The sequence below is a fragment of the Oncorhynchus mykiss genome, chromosome 19, assembly GCF_057628025.1.
Source record: "Oncorhynchus mykiss isolate SJ-2025 chromosome 19, ASM5762802v1, whole genome shotgun sequence".
In the NCBI taxonomy this organism is placed as follows: domain Eukaryota; kingdom Metazoa; phylum Chordata; class Actinopteri; order Salmoniformes; family Salmonidae; genus Oncorhynchus; species Oncorhynchus mykiss.
Window position 1 is genome coordinate 45,268,817 of NC_143040.1, and position 14,554 is coordinate 45,283,370.

General features: G+C 41.6%; 1 protein-coding gene across 1 annotated transcript; it reads right to left on the minus strand.

Annotated features, from left to right (window-relative positions):
• Positions 1-521: 521 nt before the first annotated feature.
• Positions 522-12,517, minus strand: LOC110497741 (G protein-coupled receptor 68). The gene is made up of 2 exons (XM_021574067.3): positions 12,135-12,517; positions 522-3,766 (listed from the first exon to the last, which is right to left on the minus strand). The coding sequence occupies exon 2, from the start codon at positions 3,658-3,660 to the stop codon at positions 2,569-2,571; it is 1,092 nt and encodes a 363-aa protein (XP_021429742.1). The 5' UTR covers positions 3,661-3,766; positions 12,135-12,517; the 3' UTR covers positions 522-2,568.
• Positions 12,518-14,554: the final 2,037 nt, after the last annotated feature.

A 14,554-nucleotide genomic window follows, 5' to 3' on the forward strand; every position in this document is an offset into this window, starting at 1 on the left:
GAACTGCAGTCAGGTCAATACCCTAGTGAGGACGCAGAGCACACAAATGAGCTGCCCTGAGATGGTTTCTGACAGTTTGTGCAGAAATTCTTTGGTTGTGCAAAGCCACAGTTTCATCAACTGTCCGAATGGCTGGTCTCAGACAACACCGCAGGTGAAGAAGCCGGTACTGGAGATCCTGGACTGGCATGGTTACACGTGGTCTGCAGTTGTGAGGCCGGTTGGAAGTACTGCCAAATTCTCTAAAATGACAGCTCTGGTTGACATTCCTGCAGTCAGCATGCCAATTGCACGCTCCCTCAAAACTTGAGACATCTGTGGCATTGTGTTGTGTGACAAAACTGCACATTTTAGAGTGACTTTTTATTGTCCCCAGCACAAGGTGTAATGATCATGCTGTTTAATCAGCTTCTTGTTATGCCATACCTGTCAGGTGAATCATTATCTTGGCAAAGGAGAAATGCTCACCAACAGGGATGTAAACAAATGTGTGCACAACATTTAAGAGAAATAAGCTATTGTGTGTATGAAACATTTCTGGGATATTTTATTTCAGCTCATGAAACCAACACTTTATATATTTTTGTTCAGTGTACTTAAAAAGAAACAAACAGGAAATAGAGAAGTTTGGTCAAGAGGCTATGTTGATATGTCGTATCTGTGCTGATATGTCGAATCTGTGCTGATATGACATATGAATTCAGAGTCACTCTCAAAACCATAAACACACAATGAATATTACATAATGTGATGAAAGATTAAAACCTGACAATGTTGCAGAAAGAACTTGGTATTGAAGATAGTTTTCAACTCAGGCTTATACACAAGGCAGCATCACCTGTGCAAGTGTCCTGCACATGTTAAAGAAAGTATAAAACATTCATTTAAAAAACAAAAAGCATCATATTCATATGTTATTACCTTAATTATAACACTTTTACTATGTCATATGTCCAAGGCCACTGTAACAGAATGACACAGACTGTATGCCAGACAAAAACCATTGATTGCAAAGTTCAACAAAGCATACAGCTCTATGCACAAGGACCACTTTTAACAATTTCCACTGAATATTTTACAAAAACATTGACTCGAAGAACAGTGCAGATGTAAAGTTTGGTAACAGAATGCCAATATAATCTCCCTCAGTTTTTTTGGACCACGTTTTACTCCAAATTAAGATTCTAAATGTTTGCAGAAAGAATCGGTGTCAGCAGTGATATGACAACTTGAGTTTGAAAAGAAAAATCTACTTTGGTTATTGAACTACATACAGTAAGTGAAGTGGATTAACACCCGGAAACAGATGGTCACATCATGAGACCATGATCTGTACTATACAGAAGTGCATCATTATGAATGTCCTTCTCCTCATTGTGATGTATCCTAAAAAAGGTACACAAAAGGTAGAACAAATGTAATGCATTATTCTACACAATGGCTATTATTCTAATGAGCTCCGGCCCCAAACAAGACCAAATTTGGTTGGTCCGGTTCGGACCAAATCTGTACCAATCATAGACGTCATTGTTTCACACGTTTGGACAACAAAGTACAGCACCAAAATACAGCACAGTAGAGCAGAGTACAGTAAAAGGTCAGTACAGTACAGTATAGTTCAGAAAAGTAAATGTCAGTACAGCACAGTATAGTTCAGCATAGTAAAGGTCAGTACAGTACAGTAGAAACAGACATCTATGATTAGTTTAGATTTGGACTGACAAAATGTAAACTACTTTTCCACGTCCAAGGACGCGCGGTCTCCGTCGGTGCTCAGTGGGTGAGAGGGCTGGTTACAGTAAATGGAAATAGAGAGGGCTCATGAGAGTCATGGCTAGGTGGCAATAAGAACCAGGAGAAGTGACTTCAACTGGAGAAGTCATTCCGTTACCAATTTGGTAACAAAATGACACGTTTTAAATCACTTAATAAATCATAAACCAAATTGTTATCAGTAAAAACACTCAAATCGGTAGGTCTACCTTTAATTGTTACTTATGCGAACTTTCATTATCCTCCCTCCTCATGAGGGAGAGAAATGAGAAAATATCTTAAAGATATGTTTCTGGTAAGAGAATGACGAGACACTAGGCAATACTCCTTAAACTTACAGATGTCAAAACATTTCTGCAAAACTAAATATAAATATATAGATATTACTTGGAAGGGTCTTTACTTCAACATTACTGGGTTTTCATGTATTTCTGATACCTTTAAGACTTTTTCTGGTAGATGTTATCTAAGACCCCTTTTCTATCTGGTTGAACAGAAATCAAAGCCTTTGCTTATTCCACATGCTTTGCATTGGAAATGGTTGAAAAGTGTATATATGCGTTAATTTCTCAAAAATATAGACTCTTAGCTTTCATTTAACAGCGAATTTGATGGGCTCCTATGACCTTCACATGTTACTGCTCATAGGACTGCCCATAATCATATCATTGTCCAATGTCTCATGTCCAATGTCCTGTCACTGTATGTATTTTTTCCCCGACCTTCTCTCTCATCCAAATCCAACCCTAGCTCCTAGTCTACTATTCAAGTGTCTTTAGGTCCTTCAAAAGAGCTTCATAAAACCCATGTATTATTAATATTACTACTAGACGTCAGCAGTGTGACTGAGACTTTTCTGTTCTCGTTGGAGGTGGCCACCTCGGAGTCTGTACCTGTGGTTGTGACGGGGCTGTGCTGTCCCCTGTGGCAGCAGCAGCAGAGGGCCTGCCTACAGGCCTCCTGAGCTTGTTGGATCCCCTGCTGGGCCCTCTCACTGACGAAACAGTACAGCGCTGGGTCGGCCACGCAGTTGAAGCTGGTGAGCAGCAGGGAGACGTGGTAGTAGTTGAAGATGTTGATTATGAAGGGGCAGTCTCTTTCTAAGATGGTACGCACCAGCAGGAACACGTGGTATGGAGAGAAACACACCAGGAAAATGACAATGGTGCTGGTCACCAGGTTCTTGATGCGCGTTTTCTGGGTGCTTTGCGTGCCTACACTTTTTCCGACCGCCCGCAGGACGCGGAGATACGACACGGACAGGATGCCTAGTGGGAACAGGAAGCCAACGGCGAAACGGTAGTAGTTTATTGGGTACTCCCACGGCTGCATGGGGTAGTGCTCAAAGCACACTGATTGGTTGGTGCTGTCCCTGCTTAGCTCCTTGTGTCTGAAAAAGACAACACCCACAGCAATCTCTTTCAGCCAGATGAAGGCGCTGGCCAACGTGGCTGCCCGCATACTTCGAAAAGCTGTGAAGCGGAATGGGTACACTACGGCCAGGTAACGGTCTATAGAGATACAACATAAGAATCCGATACTAACATAAATGTTTTCATAGAGCAGGAAGCCACACAGCTGGCAAAGCCACTCAGTTTGTCTCCAGTCATCTCCCTGGAAGATGTACTGCAGCCAGAGAGGCAGAGAAGCCAGGTAGAGGAGGTCTGACACGGTCAGGTTGAGCAGGTAGATCCCCAGCTCGTTCTTGTCTCTCAGCTGAAGCCAGGCATGGTAGAGGGAGTAGGCGTTGGTGGGAACGCCAATCAAAAGAACCAGGATGTAGGCCACAGAGAACAGGTACTGGTGGATCTCATGGCTGATGGTGCAGTTAATGTGGTCTGGCTCAGCCTCAGACATGTTGACTGTCATAGCAGACGTGGTCCACATGCTTTGTTCCTCTCTGTTAGCACCCACACAGTACCAGGCTGTGGGGCCCAGCACAGTGAGTTTGACTCAAAACAACGACAGTCCTGGCCATTCCACTCACTCAGCTCTGGAAGAAGAAGAAACAACAAAATGTCACGAGGAAAGGATTTTTGTTTTGTCATTGAGTTCCTGAAATGAAAATGATACAATGAGAGTCCTTTGATAGAGTAATATAATAATGCACGGACTAAGAACAAGGCTTTAGCAGCAGACTGGGACAATCTGACATTTTTTTCCAATTTTCACCCAAAATGACTAACTGCCTGTAGCTCAGGACAGAAAGGAAGGATATGCATATTCTTGATACCATTTGAAAGGAAACACGTTGAAGTTTGTGGAAATGTGAAATGAATGTAGGAGAATGTAACACATTAGATCTGGTAAAAGATGATACAAAAAAAATACATGCATTTTCTATAAAATAAATTGTTCCATCATCTTTGAAATGCAAGAGAAAGGCCATAATGTAATATAGGGGTTTAGGAGCTATTTAGATTTTGTCCATTAGATGGCAGCAGTGCATGTGCAAAGTTTCAGACTGACCCAGTGAAGCGTCGCAATACTGCACAGTATTTTGCATTAAGTCTGCCCAAATGTGCCGAACTGGTCAATTGATACATTTTCAAGTACATAACTACAGAAACATACAAAACTGATATGGTAATACAAAATTGAAGCTTATACACTCCCAGGAATGTCATACATGATGGATCATTAGCTTATACATGAACTTTCACACATCTAGATGGCCGGGCGCTGTGGGTGCGGACCCAGAGACGGCATGGGTTTAAACTGTAGAACCCTGTTCCTACATGTGAATTATAAAAATTGATTTTATCAAACTATGCTACGTTTCATCTCTGGGGCCCTCAGGATGACAAATCAGAGCAAGATTACTGAATGTAAGTACATTATTTACCTTCAGAGCTGAATATATCAAACCAGTTGCCGTGGTAAAAGTGTGTTGTTGTTGTGCACTCCCCTCAAACAATAACATGGTATTTTTTCACTGTAATTGCTACTGTAAATTGGACAGTGCAGTTAGATTAACAAGAATGTAAGCTTTCTGCCCATATAAAGACATGCGTATGTCCTGGAAAGTTTGCTGTTAATTACAACGTCATTATAGTCACATTAGCGCACGTGAGCAACAACCGTCCCGGTATGGGGACACCGTAGTGTCTGGAAGAAGAAACAACAAAATGTCACGAGGATTTTTGTTTTGTCATTGAGTTCCTGAAATCAAAACGATAAAATGAGAGTCCTTTGATAGAGTAATATAATAATGCACGGACTAAGAACAAGGCTTTAGCAGCAGACTGGGACAATCTGAGATAGCTACTCACATCTTAAAATGTGACTAGTTTCAGGAAACTAGGCGTATATCGCAAGTCACAACTTCACAGGAGAGGCATTCGAAAGTTTCTTTTTTATATTTGTTTTGAATGCGTTTTTTTGGCAGAAATGCCTTCTGGAACATTTGAGCTTTCGTGTTTTATTTAACCATGTGCCTTAATAACAAAGTTGTATGTCATGTGTAAATACGAATAAAGGTAAAGTTAAATTACAAGCCTAGTTGGTTTAGCCACAGAAAAAAAGACAGGAACCTTCCCACTAGCCGTGATTGGCTGAGATAATGAATGGGCTGGGCATCCTGGGAGATGAGTTTCAGATTGGTCTGCTGTGTAGCATCTTCTGTCTATAAAATGAGCTGCTCGCTATGTGCAATCCTTTCTACTGCAGTTTTTTTTCTAAAGATATAACGTTAGCCATGGAGAACTGCAAATGTGTTGCTACTGCTCCCAATAACATTGATCCCCTGAATTTATCAGGCGCTATCGACAAAGGTCAGTGGGAAAGAGTTGTGATGGACTACTTTCAGGAGGACGATTCTTATGCCATTTGCACGCGGTCAGTGTGAACCAGAGTGACTTGACACAACGGACCAAGTAAGCTGTACAAACAAAACTCAAACGACGTCTTATTTAATGAAAGGGGTCTGCCGTGAAGTGTTCATTTTTATTTCATAATTTTAGTTAAGAACAAATTCTTATTTACAATGACGTCCTACCCCAGCCAAACCCTAATAAAGATGCACTGGAGCCTGGTGTGGTCACCAAGGAGCATTCGGACTCAGTTGGGACCAGGTTTCAGCTGCTGAGCAACGCTGACCTTCTTCCTCCCATAGATGGTCTGCCTGTACAAGCACCACTTGGACTGGACACAGCTAGACAAACTTCTCTTTTTGAGAGGATCAGGGAGCTTTGCGACGAAGAGACTATAGACATCACATGACCTACACCAAAGTCAAGGGCAGGACAGAAACAGGCTCTCCGAATAGATTCCCTTGTTCATGCGTGGTTCGGACAGACCAGTTCATCAATGGTGGTGAGTTCAGTCATCAGCACTATCTGCAGTGCCTCTATTCACATTACTCTCTCCTAACACACACCATATGTTGCTGTTACTATTTTTTTTTTTATCCTGCTGCTCTGCCACTTTACCCCGTATTGTATGCATACAGCTTACAGTTGAAGTCGGAAGTTTACATACACTTAGGTTGGAGTCATTTTCAACCACTCCACAAATGTATTGTTAACAAACTATAGTTTTGGCAAGTCGGTTAGGACATCTACTTTGTGCATGACACAAGTAATGTTTCCAACAATTGTTTGCAGACAGATTATTTCACTGTATCACAATTCCAGTGGGTCAGAAATGTACATACACTAAGTTGACTGTGCCTTTAAACAGCTTGGAAAATTCCAGAAAAGTATGTCATGGCTTTAGAAGGTGTACCTGTGGATGTATTTCAAAGCCTACCTTCAAACTCAGTGCCTCTTTGCCTGACATCATGGGGAAATCGAAAGAAATCAGCCAAGACCTCAGAAAAAGAATTGTAGACCTCCACAAGTCTGGCTCATCCTTGGGAGCAATTTATAAATGCCTGAAGGTACCACGTTCATCTGTACAAACAATAGTACGCAAGTATAAACACCATGGGACCACGCAGCCATCATACCGCTGAGGAAGGAGACGCGTTCTGTCTCCTAGAGATGGACAAAAAGTGCAAATCAATCCCAGAACATCAGCAAAGGACCTTGTGAAGATGCTGGAGGAAACAGGTACAAAAGTATCTATATCCACAGTATAACGAGTCCTATTTCGACATAACCTGAAAGGCCGCTCAGCAAGGAAGAAGCCACTGCTCCAAAACCACCATAAAAAAGTCAGACTACGGTTTGCAACTGCACATGGGGACAAAGATCATACTTTTTGGAGAAATGTTCTCTGGTCTGATGAAACAAAAATCGAAATGTTTGGCCATAATGACCATCGTTATGTTTGGAGAATAAAGGGGGGGGGGCTTGCAAGCCGAAGAACACCATCCCAACCATGAAGCACATGGGGTGGCAGCATCATGTTGTGGGGGTGCTTTTCTGCAGGAGGGACTGGTGCACTTCACAAAATAGATGGCATCATGAGGTAGGAAAATTATATGGATATATTGAAGCAACATCTCAAGACATCCGTCAAAAAGTTCAAGCTTGGTCACAAATGGGTCTTCCAAATGAACAATGACCCCAAGCATACTTTCAAAGTTGTGGCAAAATGGCTTAAGGACAACAAAGTCAAGGTATTGGAGTGGCCATCACAAAGCTCTGACCTCAATCCTATAGAAAACTTGTGGGCAGAACTGAAAAAGCATGTGCGAGCAAGGAGGCCTACAAACCTGACTCAGTTACACCAGCTCTGTCAGGAGGAATGGGCCAAAATTCCCCCAACTTATTGTGGGAAGCTTGTGGAAGGCTACCCGAAACGTTTGACCCAAGTTAAGCAATTTAAAGGCAATGTTACCAAATACTAATTAAGTGTATATAAACTTCTGACCCACTGCGAATGTGATGAAAGAAATAAAAGCTTAAATAAATAATTCACTCTACTATTGTTCTGACATTTCACATTCTTAAAATAAATTGGTGATCCTAACTGACCTAAGACAGGGCATTTTTACTAGGATTAAATGTCAGGATTGTGAAAAACTGAGTTTAAATGAGTTGGGCTAAGGTATATGTAAACTTCCGACTTCAACTGTAACTACCCCATCACCAGTATCATTGATATTGATATTGTTCTTGTATATACAGTATTTATTTTGTTCTCTCTCTAGAATTGACACCATCTATTTTTGATATTGCTAGTATGCAAGTGATCATTTCGCTGTAGAGACACACCCACTTAGCAAGAGTCTGGGTATGTGTTATCTAATATTTGGACACTTTCTCTTTACCTTATTTTAGGCTTCTACTTTTACCACTTTTGGTCGTAATCTTTACTACACTACTCACTGTTTAGCACATGACCTCACATGTGAATCCTTAAAGAAATGGGTGGGGCTGGTTTAAGGGGATGTGAACAATGCTGAATTGGTGTAGAAAAAAAGAGCTCTCCACTAGGTACCACAGCATTCAAGGGACATTTTCTCAAAAAATACTTTCCCCATTGTTTCTCAACTGTAGTGTATGATATACCATTTTATAGCTGTGTCTCTGATTTTATCCAATGTAAAAAACACAATTTAAAATGTTGCTACATAAGACCGAATCAAGGCGGTCGGTCACAAATAGCATACCAGTATCCTGTTACAGATGAAACTATTTGCAAGCTTTACTTAATAACTCCAGACCTCCAATTGGAGTGATTCTTCTGTGCTGCTGTGAGTGACCTCAGGAGGACAGAGGAGAGTACAGGGAACAGTTTGCCCAACTTTATCTCAGACTAGCCCTCCACAAAAAGGCCTGCAGGACAGAGAGAAGATCTCATCATAACTTAGACCCAGTCAAAACTTCACAGCTTCTCAGGGAAGCCATATGCTCTTTTGTAAACCATTAACACATGAATGACAAACCTAATGAAAACGTATATTATGCCTGTGTAGTAACAGTTTATTACACTTGTAACAACACTCAAACATTCAGTGTGTGAGCATTAAAATACAGGGCATTGCTCTGTTCAGGAATGATAAATTACACACACTAGCTGGTGTGATTTCCCAAGAGCTTTTGCTGTTCTATGTGAAATGATCCTCTGCTTTATCACACAGGCAGAGATCAGTGAGGTCTGCACTCTACTAGCTGGCCTGAACTACATGTATTGATTGGCCAGGCCTTGCTACCAGGTGATTAGTGAGTCTGCCAACAGCCCTAAGCCTGTTACCTTGGCAAACTAAATTGGAACTACTGTGGCTTTATATCAGAAATACAAGATAGTCAACACAGAGGGAGGACAGCACGGTAACCATGGAAACAGGACAAGCAAGATAGTGTATGTCACATGACCAACATTTGATAAAAGTTCCCCTTGTGGCCAAGATGTACTGTACTCATGCCTGGAGTAGTAACACGTGCTGCTGAAGAACAAGGAGTTTGTCTCAAATCAACATTACTTTTCAAGAATGAAGTGATGAAATATTAAAACGCATCATTAGCCTCAGGTCCTTCCTACACTGTGATATTATTCCAAAATGAACACGTCCATCAGTTACTCTGCGCTAACTTCTGTCCTCATATAACCTGTCTAAATATGCCCATGTGCAGATGGAGATTTGGATCAACACAAAGCCATAAACCATCCCCACTGAAACTGAAGTGTAGCCACGGGCGTGTTCAGTAGGCAGGAAATGTGAAACCATTTAGAACACACATTTGGTTGCAAAAACGCTTAACTACGTTGTGCTGAACACAACAAATATTTGTTTAAACTGTGTCCCCTATTTCACACAGCAGATCTCTGTAGTCAAAGAACAGCCAACCCCTAGAGGTGCTCAGGCTGAGGCTGATGATGTTGTTGACAGGCAGGTCCATCTCACAGCAAGTCCTAGAATTCCCAGTGGACCCTCAGCATGTAATGAGCATCTCTTTCCAATAAAGACAAGCCTAGAATAACAAATCTGTCCTATCTGGGCTAATTCAGTCTAATCACGTCTGACATGGAATGATGTACGTGTCTGAAATAGCACCTTATTCCCTATATAATGTACCATATTTCATATATATTGCCTTATTCCATCTATAGGGCAATTCTTTTCACCAGAGTCCTATTGGGTCCCATTTTAGACACAAACCATGAGAACTCAAGTAACGCATCAACATGTGGTCATTCTGTATTGTCACAAGCAAGACTATACACTGAGAAAAAATATTTCCAAAAGGGTTCTTCGGCTGTCCCCATAGGATAACCCTTTTTGGTTCCAGGTAGAACCATTTTGGGTTCCATGTAGAGCCATCTGTGGAAATGGTTCTACGTGGAACCCAAAAGGGTTCTACCCAGAACCAAAAACAGTTCTTCCAATACCCACACCAGCATACCACTTGAAAAAAGCAATGTACTGGTAATTTGAAGTGTTATGCAGGTGTGGATATTGGAACATGCCTGCTCCACAGGCTTATGTCCTTGTCTGGTTCTATTCAGTTCAATTAAATACAGATTTATATATCCCATCAGGGGCAATTACAGAGCCGTGGAGGAGAAGCAGAGAGAGCAACAGGTGTACCAGGCAGCAAGTTGGTCATTATAACCACCACATCCTCATTATAATCATAATGTACACTCACATTTGTTGTGTGATCCCATTGGGCAAAAGTACAGTACCAAATCATAATTGGTTTACGAGGACATTAGCTACTGATTGATATTGTATTAGGATGATTTCTAGTATTAATATTTTAGATCAATAACAACATTCCCTATCCTGCAGAAAGGACGTGGCTGACATTATGGTCATAAAGAGGAGTCTGTAAGTGCATACCATAACTTTCTCTACCAGCACCAGACCAATAAAGACTGAGCAATACATCAGCAGAATACAAACATCACAACACAATCATACCTTGAGATAATGTCTTACTGAAAGTTTAAAGGATGTCACGCTGCTTGCTTAGGAAGTCCCACTTCCTCCTGACTCTAACACCGAAGCTCCAACCCAGGCCCTCTGCCTTGCTATAACAATTGACTGCTCTCCTGAAGCTTCTTACCAGGGTCTCACGAAAAGCTAGCTATTCGCTGGAGCGGGTGAGGACACTTCAGGCTGACGATTAAGTTTCACACATCCCCATGTGCTACATTCATCCCTCAAACTTCCTTAACAGTGACCCCAGCGTTGAATTGAGTGCAACTGTAGATCTAGGTCACAGCACCACTGTAAATAAGTGACAGCACATTACTTACTTAGAGACCACTGCTTCCTCCTGATTCGGCGCACACCGACGCTTGAACCTAGGACCTCTGCTTCGCTAACACAAGTTACCACCCTCCTTGACAACGTACCAACCGTTCGAGTTATCCAAATAGGATAGGTCCATCGGTGACATTTCAAGCAAGCTGTGGAGTGAGTTTACGGTGCGTTCTTAAGTCTGTTACAAAAGCACTACTGTAAGTTGCCAATGAGTATTGAGATCCACTTCATGTCTGGTTAATTTCAGCAGTCTCTACTTTCCTTTCTAAATAGTCATTTGGGGATTGTGTGTGTAAGAGACAAAGTCTGAATCAATTCATAGCTCAATGTCAGCCAAGCTATTCATTCATAGACTAATGCCACAGGAGATGAAGACTGGCAGCTCTGTGGTACCCAACTTTTGTCACCGGAGGGCATTGCTTGGTCCACTAAGAGAGACTGAGGACATGGTTTGGCCCACCGAGAAGCTCCAATATGCATCGGCATATTTTCTTTTCCTCTTTGTTTGACTTCTTAACCTACGTAGTACTCTTGTGCTAAACTCCCAAACAATACTTATTCCACCACCAGTTGAGCAGAATTTGATGCATACTCCAATATCGGACAATCATAAAAATATAGCCTAATACCACCCAAAATACGTTAGAATAATGTCCCCAACGAGGATAGTAGCCTTTTTTAAGCTAGAAAATACATTACCGTTATTGATATTACTCACTCAACAATATGCAAAATCCTTTCCAAAATCTTGCACCTGTTAATCGCATTGGTCTCCATGCAGAACTCTTGTCCACTGGCTAACCTACGGTCCACACCACAGCACCATGCACTTCCCATTAAGTAAGCTACTGTAAAGATGTTCAATAGGATAACTGTATTTAGAAGGCGTTAATAGGATACATACAATCTAGGCTACTTCCCTCAGACACCAAACACAGGAAAGCCTATTGTACCATTGCAAACAGCACAACATTTAGGAATGATTTGCAAAGATAAATAAGCGCACTGAGAAAATATAATAGTGCATTTCAAACAATACTTTAAAAAACCAATTAGATCCACCAAGGCTTAGCTTATACATTATTCAAAAACTCGAAATGCATTGGTAGTGCCGCAATGAACAGGCTATATTGCACTATACAGTAGACTAATTAAGCCACACACGCCAATAATTAGCGATATACTAAAGATATGATTTTACCTTATCCACGCCCCTTGAAATAGGCTGTTCGCGGTCTTTGATGGTGAGAGTCGCTAGGTTTCTCGGCAGTAACTCTCTGAGTGCTTTGAAGAACCAAGCGCTTGGTTACTGACCAATCCGAAAGTAAGGCTGCTGTAGCGCGAAAGAGGCACTGCTCACATCTGGCGTTAGAGACGGGAGGGCACGGTGGTTACGGGCTTTATAGGGCTCAGTGCCACAGACCAACAGATTCTGAGAAACCCTACTTTCATTATAAGAATGCTCGTTTCGCTAGTGCCTTATTTTGTCAGCATATCTTCTTGAACTATATCATCATTCAGAGTAATTTCCTTCCCCCTTCCCAGTACATTACAACCCTAGCCTGTGTGTCTATTCATGCGATTAATGTTAGAAACGACCCTCTGGTAATATTTAAACTTGAGTCAGTTGCACAGTATGGGTGGGTCTAGATCTTATTCAGCAGTGGCTGTATGGTTAAAGGAGAAGGTAATTTTCATGTAAAGGTACCAAAGAGCACCAAGTTTATATGAGTATATCAAAGTTGATGTCAAATGAAAGTGAAGTGTCTATATTTTTGTGAAATGAATGCATAGATACGTGTGCTTATTCTTAATATTTAGGATGAAAAATGGTTGACAAAGGCTTTGATTTCTGGGCACACCAATGGAAAAGGGGTCTAAAAAAAACTACTAGGAAAAGCATTTAAAATTATTAGAAATGCATCAAAACAATGTTTAACTAAAGGCCCCTGAAAACTAATATTAACATTTATATACCCACGTTGCAGTGGAGCATAGTCCAGCACAGTAGAGTATAGCTCAGTGCATTACAGCTCAGTACAGTAGAACACACATGAGTAGTGTACAGTATGTAATATTCAACTGAACTACACTCTTTACTGTGCTCTACTGTACTGAACTCTACTGTAATGTACTGTGCTGTTCTGTGATGTCTATATTTCACAAGTTTGGACATCTATGATTGGTACAGATTTAGTCTGGCTTGGACCAACCAAATTTGGTCTTGTTTGGAGATCGAGCTCATTATAATAATAGCTTGTGTGTAGAATAATACCCAAATCTTTAAATATAACGAAGGGAGAGACATTCATAATTATTCATTTCTATAGAGTACAGATCAACGACCCATGATGTCCCGTTACCAGGTTTTACTGTCATTCTGTTATGAAACGTTGCATCTGCACTGTTACTCAAGTAAAATGTGTTTTAGTAACATTTTCAGTGACAATTGTTAGCCTTCTGCATATAGTGTATAGTTTGATACACGGTAATAATCACTTTTCCACTTTAGAATGTATGCCAAGCAAGAGCCATTTGATTGCAAAGTGTAACTGCCCATAATACAATGACATGACAGTCATCTCTTAACAACCTGATGGTGACATATTACCTTGACAATGGTCAAACCATAGTAACACAGTAACAGAAATGCACTACATGACCAGAAGTATGTGGACACCTGCTCGTCGAACATCTCATTCCAAAAGCATGGGCATTAATATGGAGTCGGTCTCCGCGTTTGCTGCTATGACAGCCTTCACTCTTCTTGGAAGGCTTTCCACTAGATGAATGAACATTGCTGAGGGGACTTGTTTCCATTTAGCCACAAGACCATTAATGAGGTTGGGCACTGATGTTGGGCGATTAGGCCTTGCTCGCAGTCGACATTCCAAATCATCCCAATGGTGTTTGATGGGGTTGAGGTCAAGGCTCTGTGCAGGCCTGTCAAGTTCTTCCACATCAATCTCAACAAGCCATTTATGTATGGATCTCACTTTATGCACAGGGGCATAGTCATGCTGAAACAGGAAAGGGCTTTCCCCAAACTGTTGCCACAAAGTTGGAAGCACAGAAGCGTCTAGAATGTCATTGTATGCTGTAGAGTTAAGATTTCCCTTCACTAGAACTAAGGGGCCTAGCCCAAACCATGAAAAACAGCCCCAGACCATTATTCCCCCTCCACCGAACGTTGGCACTATGCATTCAGGCAGGTAGTGTTCTCCTGGCATCCGCCAATCCCAGATTTGTCTGTCGGACTGCCAGATGGTGAAGCGTGATTCATCACTCCAGAGAACGCGTTTCCACTGCTCCAGAGTTAGCTCCAGCTAACGTTGCTTCCAAAGGCAGTTTGGAACTCTGTAGTGAGTGTTGCAACCGAGGGCCGGTGATTTTTATGTTCTTCAGTACTCGCCGGTCCCGTTATGTGAGATTGTGCGACCTATCACCTTGTGACGGAGCTGCTGTTGCTCCTAGACTTTTCCACTTCAAAGTAACAGCTCTTACAGTTGACCGAGGCAGCTCTAGCAGGGCAGAAATTTGACTGACTTGGAAAGGTGGCATCCTATGACAGTGCCATGTTGAAAGTCACTGAGCTCTTCAGTAAGGCCATTCTACTGCCAA